Source organism: Polypterus senegalus, chromosome 3, assembly GCF_016835505.1.
Source record: "Polypterus senegalus isolate Bchr_013 chromosome 3, ASM1683550v1, whole genome shotgun sequence".
NCBI lineage: Eukaryota > Metazoa > Chordata > Cladistia > Polypteriformes > Polypteridae > Polypterus > Polypterus senegalus.
The window spans coordinates 99,161,025-99,187,803 of record NC_053156.1 but is presented as its reverse complement, the minus strand read 5'-3'; the positions used below and the strand labels follow the sequence as shown (position 1 = coordinate 99,187,803).

Sequence of the window (26,779 nt, the reverse complement as noted above, 5' to 3'; positions counted from 1 at the left end):
TAGGCTCCCTTTTAAAGCAAACACCTGCGTGGGATTTTGATGAGGTTTACATGATGGTTACTCGATTACCACTATAATTTTCCTGCTCTTATAGGACTGTTTTGTTGTGCCATTGCCACCACAGTTGCCAGTGCCACCTCTACAATAATTATTGGGCCTAATTAACATTGACATTTGTCAACAGTGAGTTTTCAGCTCAGGTTTTGACTCACAGGCAGAAAACTATGGTTTTCTTTATTCTGTGAGTGATTGGACATCGATTAAGGAGTATCCTTTAACACTTCTTTAATATCTCTTTGTAGTCATAGAGTTTTTTAATTAAGAAATTTCATCCTGAGATGTCTTTCTTTTTTCTGTCTGTGTCCAGTTGTTTTAATTTCTGTTTGTAGCAGATAATTCTGTTCTAAATAAGTCATGACCATGCATAATCTAATATACAAAAAATATAAAAATAAACTACCAAATAAAAAAAAAAAGTTTTACTATTCATTTACTTCTCCATCAAGGGACAGAAAAAAGGGATACAGCTTAGAAAAATGGTTCCTTGTGTTAATAAGCTGTCAGAGTTGATTATCCTTCTTGAGAGTGTGTTATACACATATAGTCCTTTTAATTAACCTTCCTCAGTTTCTTGTCTGTGCTTCAAGTAGTGAATTGTTCTTGCTACACTACAGATGGAAGTTTACATAAAATCCCCTGAGGTTTCCTGCATGAATTGAAAGTTTGTTTAATTTTGTTGTGAACCTAATATAATTTTCACTTCTGTTGCAAAAAGACGCTACATTAGTCCTTGTTCTCTGGATTCTTGTTGATATCCTATACAGTTTACATCCTGCTACATTTATTGCCCATTCATAGCCTATATTTTCCATTCCACAATATCTCCTGAATTAGCCCACAGCACTTGCTTAATTCAGTGTGATACCTTTTACTTTCTACGCAAATAAGTCAACAGCCTGCAACATGAACAGCACTTTGCAGTATGAAGATTCTTAGGTGTAAGACATGCACCACAGAGCAGTCAATATATTAATACAAAACTTTTTAACAAAAGGATTCGTAAGATGTGGCTGAATGAGAGAGAAGGTAATGTAAGTATGGGTAGGGAAAGTGAAGTGATAAAGAAACGAGAAGAAATGCATTAAGATGTGATAATTTGCTTACAGATAGTTTATTTAGCAGGATTTGTAGAGGGTGTTGAATATCAGAACACATTAAAACCCATTAAGTCTTCAATGGATTTTGAGGTGATATTTTAAACTCCTATGCTACAGTATATTTAAGAATGCACAAAATATCTTAGGGTATGTAACTTTATATACAAGAAAATATAAATATTAAATAAAAAAATTCTGATGTATGGTCATTTTTTATTGGCGTGCACTTAGCTCTTGTGATCTTCTCAGCTTCGCTATATAAACTTGGGAGTAATACAGTACCTGGTACAAATTGGCACAGCATGTTCAGCTTAATTTACTTTTGGTATAGATTTCTTGGTGCTTGCTTAGAACAAAGCCGAGTCTGGGCTGTACTTTTTTTAAATAAATCTTGGCAAAGCTTTTTTGTAATTATTCATGTTCGGACCGTCCAAACATCAATCTTTGAACACATTTAAGTTCTTAGAGTTATGGAAGCTGGAGCCTATCCCAGAAAGACTGGCCATAAGGTGGGAACCTCTTCTGATGTCACACCTGCACATTTCTGTTTCTAAAGCAGTCCAGTTACCCCAAACACTTGTGACTGGACAACATTTGTTGGTTATGCAGTATTGGAAGACTTGGCCATTCCTCTTTCCTGCTTTAACCATCTTCATCAAATGTTTCAGCTTGTGATTCTTCTTTGCACTCTGTATTTTAGAAATATATAATATAAACTCATTATTTTTATGGGATATTTTGAAATGAATTATATATGTATATATATATGTATATATATGTATGTATATATATGTGTATATACAGTATATATATGTATATGTATATATGTATATATATGTGTGTGTGTGTGTGTATATATATATATATATATATATATATATATATATATATATATATATATATATATATATATATATATATATATATATATGTATATGTATTGTGACAGATAGGGGGCAGTATCACTTCCTTGAACCCCTGTCCAAGACTCCAGACACCAAGTAAAAGTCCAAAAGTTGACTTTATTTTCACAGTACAGTGCAAAAGCACACTCTCCTCCACAATACATATACATATACATATACATATACATATACATACATATATACATAATACATGCATGCATATACAGTACTGTACATATATACATATATATACACACATATATCCGGCCGTTCATCCCGGCCAATACCCCCAAGCCACCAGGTGGAGCCCTCCCTGCAGTATGGAGGTTCCCCGAAGACCAGTAGGGCATCATGGACATTGGAGTTTTTATACACAGCCCTGCTGGATACCATGGGGGCCTCTAGGAGATGCTGCAGGGAGGGGCAGTGTTTATTTACCCTATGCCCCGGAAGTACGGCCGAGTCACATGGACAAGGGGAATGACGTGCTTCCAGGGTGAAGAAAAGGACTTTTGATCTGACCCGGAAGTGATAGAAGATCACATGGACTGAGGATTGGAACACTTCCAGGTCAGGGACTATAAAAGGATTTTGGGGAGCTCTAATACGGCGAACTGAGCTGGGTGGTAGGAGGGCAACACATCTGGGAGTGGTGGAGAGTTTATTGTTATTGTATTTGGTTATTTGTATCTTGGAGTATCTTGGAGTTTGCTAAAAGACACCTGAAGGACTCTGAGATGGTGAGAAATAAGATTCTCTGGTCTGATTTTTTGGCCTTAATTCTAAGCAGTATGTGTGGAGACAACCAGGCACTGCTCATCACTTGTCCAATACAGTCCCCACAGTGAAGCATGAAGGTGGCAGCATCATGCTGTGGGGGTGTTTTTCAGCTGCAGGGACCGGACGACTGGTTGCAATCGAGGGAAAGATGAATGTGGCCAAGTACAGGGATATCCTGGACAAAAACCTTCTCCAGAGTGCTAAGGACCTCAGACTGGGCCGAAGGTTTACCTTCCAACAAGACAATGACCCTAAGCACACAGCTAAAATAACAAAGGAGTGGCTTCACAATAACTCTGTGACTGTTCTTGAATGGCCCAGCCAGAGCCCTGATTTAAACCCAATTGAGCATCTCTGGAGAGACCTAAAAATGGCTGTCTACCAACGTTTACCATCCAACCTGACAGAACTGGAGAGGATCTGCAAGGAGGAATGGCAGAGGATCCCCAAATCCAGGTGTCAAAAATTTGTTGCATCTTTCCCAAGAAGACTCATGGCTGTATTAGCTCAAAAGGGTGCTTCTACTAAATACTGAGCAAAGGGTCTGAATACTTAGGACCATGTGATATTTCAGTTTTTCTTTTTTAATAAATCTACAACAATTTCAAAAATTCTTTTTTTTGTCTGTCAATATGGGGTGCTGTGTGTACATTAATAAGGGAAAAAATTAATTTAAATGATTTTAGCAAATGGCTGCAATATAACAGAGTGAAAAATTGAAGGGGGTCTGACGCCCAGGAGGACCAGAGGAGGGCGTGTGCCTCCTCCACACCGCGAGGGGGCGTCCGTCCTGGTTATGCAGGAGGCCTCGGGTAGGGGGCTTGGAAGCCCAGCCCTGTAGGGACCCGTGGCCACCGCCAGGCGGCGCCCCAGTGCCTATTTATCCCGGGAGCCCGGCACTTCCGCCACACCAGGAAGTGCCGGGGAAGATGACAGGGGACACCCGGACGGCTTCCGGGTGCGCAGCCAGCACTTCTGCCACACAGGGGTGTGGCCAACTCTAATTGCCGGAAGCAGCTGGAACCCATCCGGGTTCCCATAAGAGCCGCCTCCCTCCAGTCATTGGTGGATGTCGGGAGGTAGCGAGACAGAGCTGGGGAGAGGACTGGAGGCGGCCAGGAAGAGATGGCACAGAGACTGTGAGCCCTGGACTTTGGGGGAATCGGTGCAAGAGGCACTGGGGTTGATGCACTACAAACTTGTAAATATTGTAAATAAACGGTGTGTTGGGTGAACTTTGGATGTCCGTCTGTGTGTGTCCGGGCCAGCTTTCACAATGTATACATATATGTTTAGTTGCAACAAATTATAACATAATAAATTATAATATTAATAACATTATATTAATAGAATATATTATAATATATTAAATAAGGTCATTGTTTTCTTGGCATTTGTTTTATTTTCTAGTTACCTTTAAATTGCGTTGATTCAACCCTGACGCACATTGCTGATATACTGGCTCGGATTGCTACTACTGACCGAGGACTTTTGCTTTTCCTTTATGATGAAAATGTTATTTCAGCTGATGGAAAGAGGTAAGAGACTTAATATAACTTATATAATAATTTTAAATATCCTTCTAACCCTTTAAACCTTGATTAATTAAAAACAAAACAAAAAAAATATTCTCAGCATTGACATGACCTGTGTTATATGTTGCTCTCATTACTAACAGAGCCAGCTTTCTCACTTCTTCTGCTGGTTCTTTCTTCTCTGTCTGAACTCTCAAGGGTGTCTTTTGTGACTGCAGTTGTTTGTTTATGTTGTTGTTATTTTGGCAGACTCTAGAATTTTGCATGAATAGTAAGTTTGTTCAGTTTTGTTCTGAAACTATTATCATTTTCACTTCAGTTGCAAAGAGACAGTACACAATCCCTTTTTCTTTGGATTCTTGTTGATATCTTATGCAGTGTATATTCTGCTACACTGTTTAATGAAGTTATTGTTACATTTTTTGCCCATTTATTAACCTATATTTTACATTCCTGAATTAGCCCACAACACATGCTACATTCAGTATCATAAAGTACATCATCACTTAATGTCAATGGTTATAATGTGGCAAAGAGTTAAATTGCAATTTTTGAAATTAGTCACTTGTTAAATCGGGTGACATTCATTCAAGTTATTTGCCTAAGCTGATTTTTCAATAGAGAAAACAGTTAATGGAATGTTGATAAAAAGTGTCATTGAATTTGGTATATATGAACTCAAAGCACCACAACAAAGAAAATTTGGACTGACTGGTTCTCTTAGATCTTAAAGAGAGTACAATCATATTTTTTTTACATTTCCCCTTTATCCTTGGTCAAGCAATTAAAAACCTTCAGAAAAGATTTGCATGATGCGGCTGTTGAATGCTATTGTAGGATTTTGGACTGTTGACCGTGAGACAGGTGAACCTTTAGTTTAGATTCATACGTTTTTCCATGCTCGCTTATTACTGTAACCATGGTCATTGAATTTCCTCTGTAATCTTTCTCATAACACATTCCAGTGTCAGTTTGAATCAACATTATTTTATAGTCTTATATAGTAATTCTCTCTTGGTCAGCTAAGGCTTTGTTTCACAAGGTCTTCTATGTTCCGCTTCTCTCTGCTGTGTGCATCCCGGGTTTCTTTATCGAGGCAGGTCTATGCTACATTTATACTTCTGCTTCCAAGTCCAAACTTCAGACCTTTACTGCTTCAACCTTTTGTTCAGACCTTGGCAAAATAAACTATAAAGGAAAGTCTGAAGGACGACAACAACAAGCAGAGCAGAAAGCATCAATTATGGTCACAAAATTCAACCTTTTGAGTTATTTTTAGTGCATATACCTGTTCATCAGGAGAAGCACAGACAGGTTTGGTATTATGTCCTTACTGACCAGCCCGCTAATTTAGTATTTGTAATTTGAGAGTTGCTGGATAGATATTCTTTTGATTAACACTGCCCTTATCAAATGGGTAGAACAGTGAAGATGCCAGACTTTATTCTACATGGCGCTTATACTGTACATACCAGAAAGACCAAAATCCAGGCTTCTGCAATGAACCTCATTATTGTCTCTCTATTATAAAAGGAAATCCTGTGGAATGAATGACTAGTAGATGATACGTGATCTTCACGTTAAGATCATGAAAGACAAATAAAAGAACCACGAGACGAAAGAGAATGGGCAAAAAAAAACATAAATAAAAACAAAAAAAAAAACAGTAGGGGAAAAGGAAGCAGCACACACACACAGATACAGGTGTCTCAGTGCACACCATTCAATGCACAAAACGTAGATTTACACAATAATGGAACATACACTATGAGAATCTGTGGACCCGCAACAGTTAAAGCAACGACAAGTGTAATTTCAAAGAAAACACAATTCGGTCAGGTGTATATTTATGATGACGGAGGAACAATAAGAATGCGAGCAGCAGACACAAAGTAGGAAAAAGGACAGCGGCTGTAAAGGCTTTATTAAGATCAAAGGGCAGCGCAATGGCAGCCCCCATACCCCCGCCCCAGGAGCGAGCGAGCGAGGGGGCAGCGTTATACATCCTGCACGAAAGAATTTAACCATGCCTGGGGCCGTGAATAAAAGGGACAACTATTGTTTTTAGAACGTCACGCGAGACCATCCAGTGAGCCATCATTTAAAACAGGTCCTCAGGCATCAAACCTAGCAGTTGTTGGATTGCATTTGTCAGACAAGCATCATGTGCTCCCAGCTCTTAAAACAAAGACAAGAGACAAGCAAAACGTGCAGCTCACCAACAGCAGGAAGACAGCAAATGATGCGACGGCATATCCTTAGCGTACGTTCAGACGCACCTCCCCTTCACAACGTGTATATTGCCTCCATGATGGAGGATCGCAGGAATCGTGGGAAAGAGGTTTCCTTTCATCTGATTAGCTCTATTTCAGCTGTGGAATGGCCAAATGGGGGAGGCAGCTTGATGAATGAGGTATCCAGGACTTAAAACAAATCCAAAGCATATTATATTATATCATCTAATGTGAAATTCTACTCCGTACTTCTAGAATTTTTATTTTTATATTGTATTGAGGATTTATTATGTTCTATGTATTTTACTGTATTGTATTGACCCCCTTCTTTTTGACACCCACTGCATGCCCAACCTGCCTGGAAAGGGGTCTCTCTTTGAACAGCCTTTCTCAAGATTTCTTCGATTCTTTCCCTACAAGGGTTTTTTTTTTTGGGTTGGAGTTTTTTTATGGTCTTCTTAGAGGGTTAAGGCTGGGGGGCTGTCAGGAGGCAGGGCCTGTTAAAGCCCATTGTGGCACTTCTTGTGTGATTTTGGGCTATACAAAAAATAAATTGTATTGTATTGTATATCCTGTAAACCAAACACGGGGGTGGGCGAATGAAACGAGCAGGGGGCGGAGCCCCCTAGTAATTCCTTAAGATACTCCGCTTGGCTGTGGAGGTTGTTTTTAAGGGAAAAAAACACAGCCTTTCAGCTTGCAGTATTTCAACTAGAATGAAACCTATTTTGTCAAGCCTAATAAAAGATGGCAAGACTATCTTAGTCCTATACTATTATGTGCCATGTTATACTAATTTAATTTATATTATCATGAATGATCAGCAACAATTCACATCAATCCATTTACTTCATTTAGTTATTCTGCTGTTTTATTTATTTGTAGTGTCAGTCTGTTGTTCATTTGTCTCCTTTTGTAGCATGTCTGCTGCCCATGTGATTGTTCAGTTCACCCAAAAGCTACTTATTGAAGATGTCCCAGCCCTGTCAGAATGTGAGACTTTATCTGCTATTAAAGGAGCCTTCATTTTTGTATGTCGTCAAATGTACAATACCTGTGAAGGGCTGGAAGTTTTGAAGCCCTATGGCCTGCATAACTGTATTGCTGAGGCTTGGAAAAAAGTAAGAATCTATGTATTTATTTATTTATTTGGTATATATCTGTATACATATTATAATACATATTATGCTAATTCTCATAATTAAGAATGAATACATTTGTAAGTACATATATTTTTTCAATTACAGTAATAAATAATTCTGTGTAGATTCTATGATTGTATTTACTATTTGCACTTTTTATCAGGTGAAGCCTGATGTGAATATTAAGCGAATTAAAGATTCCATTTGTTACTCTGTGTGGTTGTGCTAATGCTAATTGAATCTACATTAGTATTTTCCCCACTTTTTGGGAAGCAATGAATGAAACAAAGAGTGGCAGTCAAGGTGTAAACATGGTTAGCCCCTAGAGAACTAGGGAAGAAGCAGTCCAGCATATACAAAGGGTAAAAACTTAACACTTACCTCACACAGCTAATAAAACCAAAGGGAACTGTCAAGAGTCTCAAGATGTCATAGTTGGCACATGGAGTCACAAGGTGGGGTAACCAGGTATGTCTGAGCGTGTAACAGAACTCTGTAATGGCTCTCATGCACTGTTTTATTCTTAGAGTTCTTCAGTCAAGCTTTAGTTAGAATTTCCCAATTGACATCTGGTGTGAAACATAAGGCTATTTCTAGAAAAGCTTGTTCACTGTCATTATGCTAAGGAGAAAGAAGCACTCCTCTGTAAAGCTCACTGTTGGTTCCTCTTTTTCAGTCAGAGTTTTCAAGTTGCAGTGAATAGGGTGTCCTTCTATGGTATTGAGTGATGATTAGAGAACAGTAGAGTCAGATGTAGACTTCTTTATTAACCCAGAATTACTGAAAGCTACTGGGTTTTAAATTCACTTCTTCAACACACCTGCATAAGCTAGGCAGTCATTGAAAGCCTACTTTAATGACAGATTTGTTATATTTGGATAAGTACTGAGTGATTTGATATTGTAGGAAGGGAACAAGAAGACACACAGCAAACTAATTAATGGAACAATATATGATTATGAATCAATATGAATGCATTGACTGTGCTGTAATGCTAATGATGACCAGTGTAATGATGTTGCAATGGAATTATTTAATTTAATAATAATAATAATATAGTCCTGCAACAGCTTTGTTTTATATATTTTATCTGTATTAGTGATTAACTATTTCTGAAATTTTAACTTCCATGAAGTCATTGCAATGTGATAACAACTGCTTGAGCCTATAGTGATAATACTCAGTACCTATCCATGGTCTGATTTTTACATATTATTAAATGTTTCTCACTATGCATGTGATTCAAGAGGAAAAATTACACCAGTATTTGATTCTTCATTCATTTTTTATGCGCAAAATACTCAGACATGCAGTCTGTAGGTGATATTGCTGCATCATGAATAGAGTGACTTTATTAAAGCGACAATGAATTTTATTTGTATGACCAACTTCTTCAGGTCTTTATTCCAAAAGCAGAAACTCACATGCAACTGAGTCATGCAGCCAAACAATGCCCTGAAACATAATAATAATAATAATAATAATTTTTATTTTATTTATTTTATTATTTGCATTTATATAGCGCTTTTCTCACTACTCAAAGCGCTCTGCAATTGCAGGTTAAGGGCCTTGCTCATGGGCCCAACAGAGCAGAGTTCCTTTCGGCATTTACGGGATTCAAACCGGCAGCCTTCCGATTGTCAGTGCAGATCCCTAGCCTCAGAGCCACCACTCCGCAAACATACAAGCAAATTTGCATTAGCAGGAGTTAAAGAAAAGAAAATGTAGAATTTTGGAATTGTCTCTAATCAACATCTAGATGTAAAATCTAAAGAGGTGGGTTTGTAGGACTTTAAATAAGCATTTTATACTGAAAATTATAAGTATAAAATGAAGCAGTCCTGCAAGGAAAAATGGACAAAATTTATTTACAGCACCATGAGAGATTGATAAGGAAATACAGGGAAGCCTAGTTGCAATTATTGCTGCTGTAAATGGTGCAACCTTTTATTGAATTCAAGGCACAGACTACCTTCTCACAATACTGGGACTTTGTATATTGTAAACTTCAATTTTTTTCAACTTCAAATTTCCCCTTGGGATTAATAAATTATCTATCTATCTATCTATCTATCTATCTATCTATCTATCTATCTATCTATCTATCTATCTATCTATCTATCTATCTATCTATCTATCTATCTATCTAAAAGGCAAAGCCTTCACTGACTCACTCACTCACTGACTCACTCACTCACTCATCACTAATTCTTCAACTTCCCGTGTAGGTAGAAGGCTGAAATTTGGCAGGCTCATTCCTTACAGCTTACTTACAAAAGTTAAGCAGGTTTCATTTCGAAATTCTATGCGTAACGGTCATAACTGAATCCTACTTACGTACATATATACGGCCATAGCCTGCAGCTCAGTTGCCGTGTGAGGCGGAGTTGCATCCCCCATCACCACGCCTCCCACATAGTTCGCTGCCTGCCTATATTGAGTCCCCCATATCCACGCTTTTCCATGTAATTGAGTGCCTGCCCATATAAGGCCGTCCGTCAGCAGCAATCCAATAGACACGCTGCCGCTAAATATTCGCAGGCAAATCAAAAAGTTAATACCGGGAATGCCTGTTAAACATCTTACATTCACAAGTACCAATTTGGGTAGTGAACACTTTGATGAATGAAACCTGTTATCTTTACAACGGTTGACAAACACGGAATGTAACTTGAACAAAACACATCATCCAAGTACAAACCTGATTGAAAGAAATAATGATAATCAAATCTTTAATGACAGCAACACTCATAACACAAAACAATTACATTGACAATCATGTTACGTTATTTTTAAAATGTTTCCTTTTCTTTTTCATAACTTCTTTAACCCACAACTTCTTCTCTGCGAAGTGCGGGAATTTTGCTAGTAAACTAATAAATTAAGTCTAGCAGTTTTATGTAAGTTTTGGAATGAAAAAATAAGTTATTTTATGGTAATTTAAAAAAGGTGTGTATAATTATTTTTCTGTTTCTATCCATTTGTCTTTTTAAACCCTCAAGTAGAATAACTAAATGTTTTCGTACTATGTGCTTGTCCAATATAACAATCTAGGCAATACTTGAGTACATAATAATAATGATAAAAAGGGCTAAATGTTGCTGATATTTTAGGATGTTTATGAGAAATCAATGGTTAAATTTTTTTTTATTCTATAGTTATTTACAAAACAAAAAGTACCAATCACAAGCATAGTTTTGATATTAATGTAAATAAAACTTTAGCAGTTTTTTTAAAGACTAATTTTTAAACAATGTACTTACTCTTCTTAGGAAAGCTTTTTATCAGAGAGGGTCCCAACTCCATTGCCTGGAACTGTTGGTTATACTACAACTCAGGACCTGCAAAACAAGTAAGTACTGTGATTTAATGATGTAAAATGTCAGATGGTAACTTTAATGTTATTAAGGCAACAAATACAGAAAAGCGAACACTTTAATAAAAATGATCTATCCATTTTCTGGATCTGCTGTTGGAGTGAGCTGAATCCATGGGTCCAATGCAGTAATTATCTCTGGGCCAAGCGCCCCTCCACACTCATGACGAGTTACATCAAAACAATTTAGATTCACCGATCAGCTTCCTGTTTTTGGAATATGGGATGACTAAACAATCAATGAGCAAACTAATGTAAAAACTGGAAGAACATGCAAACTGAGGAAGAACCTCATCTGTTATAAGGTGATAATGATATTAGCTGCCCTCCCTGCTATTCCTAATAGGAAATTTAAAAGTAATAATTCCAGCATGTAGGTATTTTTAATCCTATAGATGTGGATTCACATTATTAACAATAGGGCTCAGTTTAGTTGATTGACTGATTCCAAAAGCATTTGTTGTTGTATAATTTTACACATTTACAACTCTTTGTTTAAATTGCAGGATTTGAAAAATAAATGTACAATTTATTATTTGATTAATTGAAACTGAATACAATAAAGCTGTTTAATAATGAAATCAAATACTTTAAACTAGAGATAAGGTAGAAGTGTATAATTATCCAAATGTTATAGTTCTCTTAATCCAATTATACTTACTCTGCATACTCATACTTTGCTTTCTTGGTAGGGTCTGTATAGATATTTATAAAAGTAAATATCCTACCTTCAAAGTGATTTCCCACAGCTCACTATACTGTGACTGTAAATAAAACACTTTTCTTTTCATCCATCCATTTATTATCTAAACCTGCTTAATCACAATTAAAGGGTTGGATGAACACCATGATGTGCATCTAATTAAACTGTGCAGTGATCAGAAAATAATCAGCTGCAAGGTCTACATCAAGTCAAGTTAAAATCATTTATCTGTTTAATCAGAAAAAAAAAACACAAGCAAAACATGTCTTTTATATCTTGTGATGTTGAATTAGTTTATGATCAATTGATACTGATAACATGAGTTTAAAATGTCTCTCAAATGATACAAAGTACAAATTATAAATGACAGCATTTATCTGAAGAGATGATTGAAACCTTGTAAGAAAATTTTGCTATATAACATTTCAGATTGTTGTTATATAGTGTTAAAATTTAAAGTTGTCTAATTCTTTATAATGCAATACATAATAAATTTGTTTTTGTTCAAAACAGTATGATTTGGGAAGAGACATTGCTGGATAATTTGTTGAACTTTGCTGCCACTCCAAAGGGACTTCTACTCCTTCAACAAACTGGTGCTATCAATGAGTGTGTTAGCTATATGTTTAGCAGATTTACTAAAAAACTTCAGGTATGTTCTGCACATAGAAATTAATATTATTGCCTTTAAATTGGTATATTCTTAACACTATTAATCAATCCATTATTGGCTTTTTTACCCACCAGCACCTAAACATATTGGAGTAAATTGCCATAATCAATTCACTGTCTATAAATTACACAGCCCTGATATGTATGAAGAAACCAGAGACTTGACTGGTCCAGGAAGTGAAGCAATTTCCGTAGGGGTTGACACAAAAGCACCAGGTACCTCAGTGAAGTCTGCACTACACTGATCTTGAAGGTTTAAAGCTGCTTACTTTGATCTCAAATGTTTTGAAAAATTTTGTGAGAGCCGAAGAACCAAATACCAGTATTCCATCCTAGCTGACAAATACAAATGCTTTCATTCCTTCAAAATACGAATCCCATAATCAAATGGGAAGAATGCAAAGGTCCTGCCTTCACTCTGCACAGCACTTACAGTACCAGCGTACAGGCCAGCCATGATATCCAGCAACCTCGAGGGGATCCCACAAACCCTCAGGATGTCCCAGAGGGCAGCTCGATCAACTGAGTCAAACGCTTTGCGAAAATCGACAAAGGCTGCAAAGTAACTCTGCAGATATTCGCATTTGCGTTCCATGAGAACCCTAAGTGCCAGGATGCGGTCGATGGTAGACTTTTTAGGCTTAAAACCAGACTGTTTCAGTCACTGGTGGGTGAGCAAGTGATCACGGATCCTATTGAGGACGACCCTAGCAAGGACCTTACCCGGCACCAAGAGCAGTGTTATCCCCCTGTAGTTGCTGCAATCCAGGCGATCACCCTTCCCTTTCCAGATAGGGACAACAATTCCCATTTTTCAGTCAGTTGGGGTGATGCCAGTCTCCCAAATGGAAGCAAAGATTGCTTGCAATGCCAGGAGGACAGCCTTACCACCAGCCTGGAGAAGTTCACCCCTGATACCACAGATCCCTGCAGGCTTTCCCCCCCCTCAGCTGGTTCACCACCTGTGCAATCTCAGTGAGATTGGGTGGTTCACAGCTAATTGTAGGATCAGCCTCAAGAACCGTGCACCCAGAGATATCCAACGTCCTAGCCGCAGGATCAGCTTTGAACAATTGCTCAAAGTAGCCAGCGGGTCACAACTGCAGTGTCATCCGTAAAGACCGTTCCATCATCCGTCCTGACTGCAACTCTCCGAGGAACAGGTTCAGATGTGCGTAATGCTTCGATTCCTCTGTAAGCAGGACGTGGGTCACTAGACCACAGATGGTGTGCCACTTGCAAATGGATTCCTCTAAAAAACGCCTATTTATCTGTCCTCGAAGCCTTCTCAGTTCCCGGTACAGACCAGAGTTGTCATTCAGCCATGCGATGCAACTCCTCTCGATGATATCCAGGGTGCCCTGCGAGATAAAACACCTCCTTCTGGGAACACCGTTTCCCGCAGCCCCTGACCCTTTGCACCCATCAACCACCAAGCGAAGCTGCGAATAAAATGTCTCCCTCGTTGAGATATCACTCACTGCGGTCAGAGCATACACTGAGATAACAGACAAGGCACCCAGGGAGTGCCGTAATCTGAGTCTCATAATACGCTCATTGAAAGGAGTGATATCGGACACCATCGGAAGAAGCCAATCCGCTACAACAACAGCAAACATACTCCCCGAGTATGACAGCCATCAGACCGACCAGACCAATAAAAGGTATATCCACCTACAGAGATCTGACCAGTCCCCTGCCTGGGCACCTCAGAGAGTGCCGCCACTGAAATGCGGAGTTCACACAGCTCCTCCGACAGCAGAGGAAGATGATCACCTTCCCAGAGAGACAAGACGTTCCATGTGCCCACCTGTATGGGCCGTCTCAAATTGGGACCCAAGTGCTGCTGTGCAGCGGGCGACACCTCAGCACCACACCAGTTCTGATCCCTAACAGAACTGACCCTGTTGGCTCTCCAATGGTTTCGACTCTTCCAGGGATGGGGCTCCCGAGGGCTTTCCCCCATCCCCTTCGTGATGCGAGCAGCCTTCCTATGGGTGGCTGTAGCAGAACTACTCCTGAGGAGAGTAAAAAGAAGTCCTTTCTGTAGTCTCTGAGCTTTGTGAAGTTTTTTTATGGTGGCTGGACCAACATTTATGCATTTTTGAATGGGTGCGACCATATTGTTCTATCGTTGCTATTATTGTTTTCAGTCAAGTGACCTAGGGGGTGTTACATGGTGTATCATCTTCTCCTGCTTCTAAAACATAGAAGCACAGTAGTGTCTTCATGTTAGTATTGGGTTAATGCATTTCTCATGCTTCTTTTGATACTTTGATATTTTGAACTTTTTGACTTTCTTATTGACTCCTAAATTTTGGTTTTAGTTACTAAACTTTTTTGCTTCTAACATTACTTTTCTTTCTGAGTATTCTTTGGTTTGCCCTTTCATTTCCTAAATTGCTTTTTTCAAAAATATCCTTTTTTAGGATGTACCTGCGTTCCACCGTCAGGGATAATATTCAGACCAATGTGTACCCCAGATTTACTTTAGAGATTCTCAGATTATCTTGTTGGATGCCTAAAATAATGTAAATCCATCAAAACTTTAAAGTCAAAATTTCATTCCTATTTCCTTACATCACTATCTGCTACAAACAAAGAAAATAGAAAAAGAGTGCTTAACTCGCAACAGCACTTTCTGACAGCTTAAAAGAAATGCCTAGAAGCAGTTGTGCTGATTTTATAACATTTTCTTTGCTGCCCATAAGAGAGTTTTTCTCTTGACTGCTGTACATTTAATTCCATTATTCTCAGTAGTAGAAAATATATTTATTTACTGGCAGTCCATTGTAGGTAAGAAGTATTATTTATACTACAGAACTTCTCAAAATAGAACGGATTAATTTAACCATCCAACTATTCCATCAATGTATTTTTTGAAAATACTAAATCTTTTAGTGCATTATAGAGAGCCAGGGCCTTTCCTAGCAATATGAGATGTATGACAGAAACCAGCTCTATGTGAAATGGCCGACCCTTGCAGACCACACTCACCTATACAAGGCCAAGATAGGGTTTTTTTTAATGTAAATTAATTTTAGTAACCCTGACTATAAGAAGCAGATTGACAATAATAATAAAAATAATGATGTTATTTTTTTTTTGTTAGGTGAGTAGATGTGAAAAGTTTGGATATGGTGTAATGGTAACACAAGTGGCTGCAATTGCACCTGGTGTTGTGGCACTCCAGAGTTCAGGTATATATTTTTTGTACCGTATTGATTCAATATTTTTCTAAGTTACAGTAAATGTGTTTTTTATGGTAGACAGCATGTCATAGAGCCTAAGGAGTTAGCCTCTAAAGTCAAAGATCAGTTCTTGCCTCTGACCTACTGTGTGGCCAAGAGCAGGTCACATAACTTGCCTTTTCTGCAAATAAACAAATATATAAATAAAAAAAACATGTAGATATACCAAGTATACTTTGAAAATGCTTTGTCATGGTGTTCACCATAAAAATATTAAAGTTTTTTTTTTTTTTAATTCTTGAGCAAAGCCCTTAACCTGCAATTGCTTTGTCCTGGGTATGACATTAATTTGCAAACAGCACTCCAACTAGCAGGGAAAACTTAGGGGTTGGGGACAGTATTGGCACTCCAGCCACCATGAAAAAACCTCACACTGTTCCAGTTTGGTGGTGAGGTTGTCAACCGCAGCACTTGGGTCCCAATCCAGGTGGTTCGTCATGTGGTGGGTGTGGCAATACACTGTAATCAGAGCATGCTCCTCCTCCTTTTTAAAGCTTTATACAATGCATTTTATTTAACATTGTAACTCTTCCATTAATCTCCCTTAAAGCATTTATTATTGAGAACTTTAAAAAATTAAGCCATGCCTTCAGTATTTTTGTATTATTCTTTTGAAGCATTATGTGACAGTAATAATAATTTGTGAGCCAACAGTACTCACTTTAAAGTAAAAATAACATTTTTCAAGCAGTGTAATGTTATTTATTTTCAAAGATAATACCTTGGCTTATTTTATCTTAATTTTGCAGTATGTAGTTGAAAATGAATGTGCTTAATATATATGTACCATAGATTGTGTCTTTATGGGTTATTCCTCTGGGCACTCTGGTTTTCCTTCCACATCTCCAGGACATGTATATTAGGGTAATTGGCAACTTTGGATTGGACCCACATGAGTGAGTGTGGGCTATGGATGTGTGCGTAAATGTGCCCTGTGATGGACTGGTCCTGTCTCAGACATTAACAAACCATAATGTCTTTTAGCTCTTGAAACTAAAATTGTAGCATGTATATTTAAAATAAGTCAAGATATAGCACATTTATATAGCATGTTTAGCAACAACAGATTAAAACCAACACATAAAACATCCATCCATCCATCCATCCATCCATTTTCCAACCCGCTGAATCCAAACACAGGGTCACGGGGGTCTGCTGTAGCCAATCCCAGCCAACACAGGGCACAAGGCAGGAACCAATCCTGGGTGCCAGAAATAATAAGGGTGCCAACCCACCGCAGGACACACACAAACACCAAGCACACACTAGGGCCAATTTATAATCGCCAATCCACCTAACCTGCATGTCTTTGGACTGTGGGAGGAAACCGGAACGCCCGGAGGAAACCCACGCAGACACGGGGAGAACATGCAAACTTCATGCAGGGAGGACCCGGGAAGCGAACCCAAGTCTCCTAACTGCAAGGCAGCAGTGCTACCACTGCGCCACCGTGCCGCCCACACATAAAACACATGTTAGAGAAAAAAAAATATATAAATTGGATATAAACAATAACACGTAACCAAGAAAGACACCTGTTAAGTATACAATTACGGAATAAAACAACATAGATAAAACTTCAAAATAAAAACTTATCAATCAGTGTGGCCTAAAGGCAAGGGAATAAACACAAGATTTTAACGGTGGTTTAAAACTACCAAAAGTGAGACTGATCTTATTGCTAGGTGCAAGTTATTCCAGAGTCTGGGGCACATTTCAGCAAAATCACCATCATATCTAAGCTTCAGTTGTGTTCATGGAACAGATACGAATAATTGATCAGAGGACGGAAGAAGCCTGGAAGATGAATAAGGAAAGAGCAGATCAGTCAGTTGAGCTATAAAATTAAATGTAAAGTTTTGATCACAAATAATACATTTTTAAAATCCACCCTGTACCTCACAGAGAACCAATGAAAAGATTAGTCAAAACTCAACCAGCAACATTTTGAATTAATAGTAGGTGGGACAGTGATGAGTGGAAAACCATAATGTAAAGGAAATTACAGTAGTCTGAACAGGATGAAACAAAAGCGTGAATAAACTTTTGTAAATCATTAAAACTCAAAAGCAAGTAACAGCCCTAAGTTGGAAAATGCTGCTTTAACCACCATATTTACCTGTTTATAAAATCTGAGTCAAAAATGACACGAATGTTTCTAACACAAAGGGTAAGAAATAGCAAATATTTTTAAATTATTCAGTTACCTCTCTTTGACAGGTATTGTGCCTAGTAAATAATAATCACAGTAAGTGGTTATGTCATGTAACACTAGGCAGCAGTTTTAATATTATTTAGAGTTATATTCTGCCTAAATGTTATATTTTATGGTAAATTCTGGTTAATATAAACCAATCTATCTTATGAAAACTAGATGTAAAATGTCCAGAGCCTTAAGCAGATGGGGGAATATCATTGCATAATTTTCAATTCTGCTACTATAGTGGCTGTGAACATACTGCACATACTTTAATATTATAGAAAGAACCAAACACATAGAAAAACATTATCAAAAATCATCAAATAATTATATAAGATATATTTATAAATGATTTAAAGATATAGTTTATGAAAATCAATTAACATTAAAATGAAATGCATTATAGATTTGATTTGATTTTCTGGTGTATATGCCAACAATTTAAATAATTTAAAGATATCTAGAAATGCTTTTAACATACATACAGATCATTTAAAGATATTTTCAAAATTAATTGATTTAGAGATATTTTTAAATATTTCTTAATGATTTGGAGATATGAATTATAGATTGCTATAGGTTTTGGAGACTAACACTCTAGTTAAATAGTTTCTTTTTTTGCTTTGTTTTATCTTTACAAAAGATAATAATGTGTACCTGCTTCACAGTTTTATAAGCAAAAGAGATTCCTACATCATTGACAATTGTCAGAATTTGCTTTAATAAAATTATTCCAGTGTTTAATTATAATTAAGATGATAACAGTGTATCTATAAAGTAGAGAATACACTTGTATCTCTTTATATGTACATTTTTAATTTAATTTCCATTAATTTATTCTGTTAATCCCCTTAGGTTTTGTTAAAGCCATAGTGTTGGAATTATGGTCTGTTCTTGAATGTGGAAGAGATGATGTAAGGATTGCCTATCCTAAATCAACTCCTATGGACCCAATAGACAGAAGCTGCCAAAAGGTAGTAATTATTCCTAAACTGCTTTTAGAAAAATAATAATATCTATTTTCAGATGTAGACAATTTATCATTGACTTAATTATGTACACCATGCACATTAATTAAGCAGTATTGTTTCTCTATTAGGTAATTTAATTTACTGCAGAATGAATATTGTTATAATCCTGACATCAAAATAGCAAGACCATTAAAAAGGAATAGCAAGGCCATTAAAAATAACCATGTTAAACAGGCCAGAATCCTGACTGGCGTACCCAAAACTGGTCTTGTGTCAAAGCAAGCCGGACCCTAAGCAAATGGGATGCTCCAGGCCTGGCTAGGCCTCAAAATGAAGAACAGGCTTTCACAAGAAATGTCCAAATATCTAACAAAAGCCCCACAAGAGCAAGGATGACTGTTAACCCTTACCTTGTAGACTAAAGTGCAAATAAAGAATCTTTATAAGTTGAAACAAATAAGAGAAATATAATACTCAAATTGGAAAAAGAACTTGCCTAAAAGGCAGTCTGTTGCAACCAAGTATAAAACATAATCCAGAAATCAGAATCCTTACACAGAAGCAAGATAATCAGCAAAACCCGAAATAAAAGAAAGCAGCAATACTCACAAACTCATTAAACACACCTTTTTTTGCAAAAGGTACTCAAATCTCAAAACCCATTCAAGCCACAAATAAAACTATGGATGAATAACTATTAAGAACAGAGTCAAAAACAAAACAGAAAGGATCAAAATATAGGCAATAGCACATTTGACTGTTCTCCAAATTCTATTAAACAAAGTTTTGTATTGGAAGAGCTTCATAAACTATACATTTCTCAGCACTTTCTGTGTCATATGAGTGCACACTATCCATTAATAATGGAAAATGGTTCCAGTTATTAACCCGGTAATGGATGCAACATGCACGGTAGATGGTAGAAACAGGGCATGACATTTTTTCTTGCCTTGTATGTCCACTACAGGTTGCAAATATTTTGCAAATTGATAATCTTTCTCAATAAGTAAAGTAATTTTTGTTTGTGAAATCTCACTGGGCTATCCACAGTTAAAAATGCATGATACCACCTCCAACTACATCTTGATACTTGGCTTCCCTCTGGCTCTTATCCTTTCTACCCCTTTGGGTGCATTTCTTCACCCCATTATCCACCCCTGCCTTTTCTTCTAATGCCCAAACCACCTTAGTCTGTTTTTCCTCAGCACAACGCCAGTCACCTCCAAACCAGTCTTTCTCTAAATTCTGCATTTATCTTCCTCTTGCTCAGGGACACTCCAGCTGACCCTTCTCATCTGTTCCCAGCTTTGCTTCATGTTCAGCCTTAACTGGAGAAACTCTGATAAGGACTTGAAAAGAAGAAAGTAAAAAATTGTATATTAAGTGCTATGGAAAAAATATGGATATTTATATATATATATATATATATATATATACACATATGTGTGTGTGTGTATATATATATATATATATTTTTTTTTTTTTTTTTGGTTTTTGTGGAAGCAAAAATCCTGTCCAGGATTTTTTGCCATGAGTAAAGTGCCACATTTGTTGATATGTGTTATGAAAATTATAACATGCTAAATCTGTCTGAAATGCAAACAAATGGCTTTTATTGCTGGTTTATTTGGGTAATCATTTTATTAGTAAAATACATTTTGAAACACATGACACAAACAATAGAATTCAGCCAGCTGCCATGGCAAGTATGTTGTGAAAACATATCCTTAGAGAAAAATCATGTAAGATAGCAGCAGCAGGTATAAGTAAACTAAGTAGGTAGTTCTCAGTGTGATACTGGAGCAAAATATAACTCTGTTTGATAATTAAAGTAAAACTGTGATATTTTATAGCAACTGTAAAACAGCATGATAAACAGTTTAACAAACTGCTGAAGCAAATGGCAAAGCATAAGACAGAAGTATATGAGCAAACAAAAGATTACTTCATATGGTATGACCCTTCATTCTACCTCAAGTAATGCATCAGGCATCTTTAAAATAAAATTTGTTTAACTAAAGACAATAACTTGAACATATTAATATATTTTAATATTAATATCAATTAGTTACTCATCCATTCATCAGTCATATTGGGTCATAAGGACGTGGAATCTGTCTTGACAGCAAAAGGCAGGAACCAGTTTTGGAGTGCGTATCAGTGACTTCAGTATATTTTATCATAACATAACCTTGTCAAACCTGCTTACTTTTAATTCAGGATTGCGGTAGGGGGTATAGCCTGTCCTGGTAGAAAAGGGCAAAAGATAGGAAAAAACATTGGTCAGGATGCCAGTTACTTGCCTGACCCACTTACAATAATATCTTAACATCCTCACACAAGGCTAATTTTAGAGTTGCCAAATAACCTAACTGGGATATCATTGGAGATACAGTATGGTTAATATTATTAAAAATATACTATTGTCATATAGAAATGCTTCCACTTTCTGAAGGACAAGAGGAAAAGTGAAACGATTTAAGAGCAAATTTTCAAAATTTAGCACAGCACTATAAAAAGAATTCTGACTGGTGGTCATACAACAAGGCAATACTAAATCTGCTATTAAAATAATCTTGGGATCTGACTTACTTCCAGCTGTAGATAGTGTATAAAAAAACATCATTATTATAGCCTAATATATTTCGCTATTTAGGATCGTTTAAGATGTTAATACAAGTCCTCACAAACTTTCATTTTAAAAAATTAAGTGAAATGCATGTAACTAATGTCATGTATTTGTTCACTATAGAAAATTGCATAATCCATTCTCATGATCTATAATGTTAGCACTGTTTGAATTCATTTTTGAAACTTTTGTTGAATGTTAACTAATTTCTAAAAATTACAGCCTGTCCATTCACACTGAAAATCATCAACTGTGATGTTTTAAAAAGTGTAATGGCTCTTCAGCAATCAATCCCTTTTTAAATAACAATTTTTAAATTATTAGAGGTTTATTATAAAAAAAATACCAATTACCTTCTCATTAAGAAATCATTTATTTATTTTCCTGCTTTTAAGCATTTTTTGCCTTTTGCTCCAAGTAATAATAACAACAACCCATACATCCATCTATTTTTGTAAATCTGCTATCCCAATCCAGTTTGCATGGAAGCAGAATCAGTGCCAGAAACAAAAATAAAGTTTGGATCCCAAGTTCAGGAAACTTAAAAGTATGATAGCAACCATCCACAAGATGTAGATGCTAACATTTTACACGCCTGCTTCTTATTTCGACTTCATTTTCAGTTAAGTCTTGTTTGTACTTTGCTGAGAGCATTTTAATGAATTTAGCTTGAGATTCACTAGACGTGTGACATGTATTTTTCACATTTAGATTACTGTTTACATTGATTTTCATGACATTACTTTTCTCCATAGTCTTTCCTTGCTCTAGTGAATCTTTTATCATCATATCATGCTGTGTATGAGCTAATTGGTAAACAACCACTTCCTAACAAGCCAGAATACCCACTGCGAGAGATGCCTACTTCTATTATCGTAAGTGTACTTGCATACCATTTTCATCTGTTATAACTAATATTGCAGATTTTAAATTGTTGTTTTTGTGTTTTATTATATTGATTGTATAAATGCAAAAGTGTTATTTATAAATGTAAATGTTCTTTGATTTTTATCCATCCTTGGTATAAAGGCCCATATGCATTAAATATTTAAAAAATTGGGTTTATTTTTGTGACCATTAACATGTCATTACAAATCAAAGGAGTGGGAATAGTGGACATGCAGATATATAGATTAATTAAAAAATGACAACACATACCATTCTGAACAGAGAATAATTATATTTGTAAATGTACTTTGGGGTTCCTAGTTGTCCATTTGATTTTATAAATAATAGGATTTCAGAGAGTCAGAGCCTGTTGCCTGTGGAAGCAGACAAAAGGCAGGGACTATCCCTGATTGAAATGCTAACCCATCATATTTGCACACAATAACACACATATAATAAACACTTCATATCAGGTTTCCAATGGTACAAATAGATGTCTGCATTACTAGTCACAATTCCACATTAAAAGGAAGTTCAAAAATACTTTACATTTTATTATTATCATTTCTGTTAGTTTCTAAAATATATTGATATTAATATAAACTTTAAAAACAGCATACAGTTGTAAATTGCTTATGATTGAACTTCAGTATTTTGTGGTAGATCTTTATGATTCTAAACAAATAATTGAACTGAAACTTTGATTAATATAATTTTTGTGATTATACTGCACTGCAATAAATATCAAAATAATATCCAAGAATAAATTAGTCACCACTTATTCATTATTTTTTGTTTTAAGTTAAGATACAGTATGTATTTTATATAGCTTTTACTGTATATGTTCATTATGTTGGATCATTGTCTTACTTATGGCAGGAAGTAGAGCACTGCTTTAACGATAGATTTTTATCTATTATTTCTTTAGAGATTTTGTATGAGATTATCGAAAACACTGTTAAAATGGGAAACATACATTTACAAAATAATATCACAGTAAAAAAAAAAAAATCTGTGTGCTTACATGGCATAGAATAATAGAGAATATTGGGCCTCTCACTCTTTCTCTCAACCTTTTAACAAACACAGTCTGAGTAATAGACATTTTGCTGATAATTACCCAACAGCATACCGTTTCTACAAAGTGATAAGGTAATCTTACCTTTTATGTATTTGGCTGCTTTTCTCAGTAAAGGGTTTACAATGTATGAGGGAGAGGAGCAATCTGTATTGACATCATATTATTTGTAAAATTTCAATAAAACTTCCAGAATCAAAATTTCTGACACTTGTTTGAATCCTTCTGCTACCACTTCAAAACATAACCTAGAACAGAGGTGGGCAAGTGCGGCCCATGAGGTCTTTTTTTGTGGCTGTCATGAAAGTATCAGTGAAACAAGTGATTGTGGCCTTTTGGCTTGTTCACACTAGACGAAAATATTCAACGAAACAAACAATGTAAACGAAGATTCGTTTGGTCTCCGCGTTCATACCTGACGGAATGGTCAATGACAGCTAACGAAATACAGCCAAACTGAATGCAAGTTATGTCAATAACCGTCAAGCTAGATATTTACTGCAGATAGAGTACACGCGCACTGTAGATTTTCGCGAGTACTGCTATAATTATTTCACGTGGTAACTAAAGTGGCCAATCAAATGGCACCAAAAAGGGTTAAAGTTCAGCATGCTTAAATTTCAACAAAAGTAGTCAGATCCATCATTTCCTCATCTGATAATTATCATTGTGTTTTACTGGGCATATAATGCAGTTACTGCCGTCAAAGAAATCCAGACATGTAGACGATGAAAATCGACATTTCAACAGTGAATGGGAGTTGGATTTCTTCATGTCAAACCAAGGAAACTCCATGATGTGCCTAAGATGCAAGACGCAAATAAGAACATTAAGGAGATTAAATGCAAAACAGCACTATGAGAGTTTTAAATCACACATGAAGTACATCAATTTAAAAGATGAGGCCAGAAAGCAAGCGTATGATTCCTTGAACAAGAGCCATACAAAAGAAACATCCATGTTCGCCAAATTCAAATCATCCTCTCACAATCCAGAAGTTGAGGCAGCGTTTCTAGTCGCCTTCAAATTGGGTGCCGCTGGAAAACCATGTACTGATGTAGAGCTATTCAAATCATGCATGCTTGAAGTTATTCAGTGTCTCGAATCATCACAACTTCAAAAATTTAAAGATTTACCTCTATCACGAAGGACAATTGTGAGGCGCCAAGATGAGATCGTGGTTGACTTAAAAAAATCAACTGAACAAAATATGTCAAGAGTCCAATACTTTGTATTCTGTAGCGTTGGATGACTCCTGCGATACAACAGATACGGCACAACTGCTTATTTTCATCAGAACAATGTCACCAACATTTGACATCCATGAAGAGTTGTTGTCCCTAATCAGTCTCAAATCAACAACAAAGGCACAAGATCTTCTCACAGCATTTAACAAAATTTGTGTAGAGAAGAAATTGGATCTAAAGAGACTTGTTGCTATGTGTACAGATGGAGCTCCTGCAATGGTAGGAACAACTGACGGTTTTGTGACTCTACTTAAAGAACAAATTCACTCTCAATATCCCGAATCTCTCACATTATTGTCACTGCATTGTATTGTACACCAACAAGCTCTATGTGCCAAGTCTGCAACCTTGAACAACACATTGGAAGACGGCATTGGTATTGTGAATTTAATTCGAGCTCGAGCCCTCAATCATCGCCAGTTTAGAGAACTCCTCCAAAATGATGATTCAACTGAGAAAGAGGACGCTCGTGGTTGTCAAGAGGATCTTATTATAAATAGAATTTATGAATTGCAAGGCACTATCAAAGAGTTCTATGCATCCAAAGGAGTGGTTTGTAAACTCGATGACATCAACTTTTGCATGAACCTGGTTTTTCTCAGTGATCTTTTGAGTGAACTCAACAGTCTGAATAAGCAACTCCAAGGCAGAAATCAAAGCGTCTGTGACATCTGGCGGAGTATAAAAATTTTTCAGTGCAAGTTGAAATTGTTTCATGGCAAGTTTCAAAAGCAGTAGTTCTTTGAATTCTTTCCGTGTCTGAGTAATTTTGCCAGTAACCCATCTGTAAAAATACATTTTGATGAGTTCTGTGAAGTGCTCGGTTCATTAGTCGCTGAATTTGAGGCTCGATTCTCCAATATCCGTGTCAATGGCAATGATTTACGGCTGGTTTCAGAGCTACACCTGATGTAACCTGACAATGTGCCAGAGAAGTTCCAAATGGAATTGTTGGAACTTAGTGAAGATCCAAATGCTCAACACAAGCTATCCCAAAATTCCGTGGATTTGATTTCTTTTTGGCGTGATGCTCACATCTACCCCATTCTGTTCGAACGCGCTCGACAGATGTTAACATGCTTTGGTAGTACGTACATTTGTGAATGTACATTCTCTCGTATGAAGTACATTAAAATTCGATACCGCACAGTCCTGACAGATGACCATTTGGAAGGCTAGCTACATTTAAGAACAACAACTTTTGAGCCAAGTTTTAATGAATTGTCAACCAACAAACAGACTCAAAAAAAGTCATTGAAAATGGCAGAATTAATTTGTGTTATGGATTATTCTTACACTTTTATACACTTTAGGGTCAGTATAAAGTGGTGTGGCCTTGTTCGAGTTAAAGCAGTCGTCAGTGGCCTTAGTGCGAAAAAAAGTTTTCCCACCACTGACCTAGAAAACAATATCACATGACTATAGAATTTGATCTCTGTTATGCAACATGCTGCAGGATATCATAGAGGCTGCTGTTATAGTATACTATTGAATTTGCTTGCAGTCCACCCATTTACTGTCCCTGTCTAACACAGGAGCTTATCTTGGCAAAACTGGATGCCATTCAAGACCTTACTATTTACGTGGCATCTGCTGGTTGCAGGGCTCAGTGTTCACAATGAATTGATTTAAAGTTACAAATGAGTGTTGTTTTGTTATGGGTATCATAATATTCACAAAAGAATGATAATTTCACAGTATCTGTGTTCAGCAGTGTAGCTAACAAAACAGGAGATCCTTGCTTCTTACATTATACATAGAACAGAACAACCCAATCAATTAAATGACCTACTATACATTTAAGTACAACAGTCTAATGAAAAATAATTTGACTCCCACACAGAACATATTAAAATAAAACATATCTCATGCAATACACTACAAGCTTTAAAAAGCACATTTTGATAAGTTAGAGAAATTAGACCTATTGGGCAAAAACCAGTACAGGCAGTATCTAAACTACATATTCTTAATTCAGACTCTGGCAGCAATGCTAAACACATCTCCACAA

At 36.6% G+C, this 26,779-nt stretch overlaps 1 protein-coding gene across 2 annotated transcripts in view; it reads left to right on the top strand.

Moving 5' to 3' along the window:
- tbc1d32 (TBC1 domain family, member 32) overlaps positions 1-26,779 on the top strand; it is a 188,422-nt gene that overhangs the window by 62,757 nt on the left and 98,886 nt on the right. For both annotated transcript variants that reach the window (XM_039747661.1, XM_039747662.1), the window contains exons 16-22: positions 4,253-4,380; positions 7,531-7,732; positions 11,026-11,105; positions 12,346-12,484; positions 15,617-15,704; positions 18,811-18,929; positions 22,311-22,430. In XM_039747661.1, the coding sequence (XP_039603595.1) occupies positions 4,253-4,380; positions 7,531-7,732; positions 11,026-11,105; positions 12,346-12,484; positions 15,617-15,704; positions 18,811-18,929; positions 22,311-22,430 (876 nt within the window). The remainder of the gene's footprint in view (positions 1-4,252; positions 4,381-7,530; positions 7,733-11,025; positions 11,106-12,345; positions 12,485-15,616; positions 15,705-18,810; positions 18,930-22,310; positions 22,431-26,779) is intronic.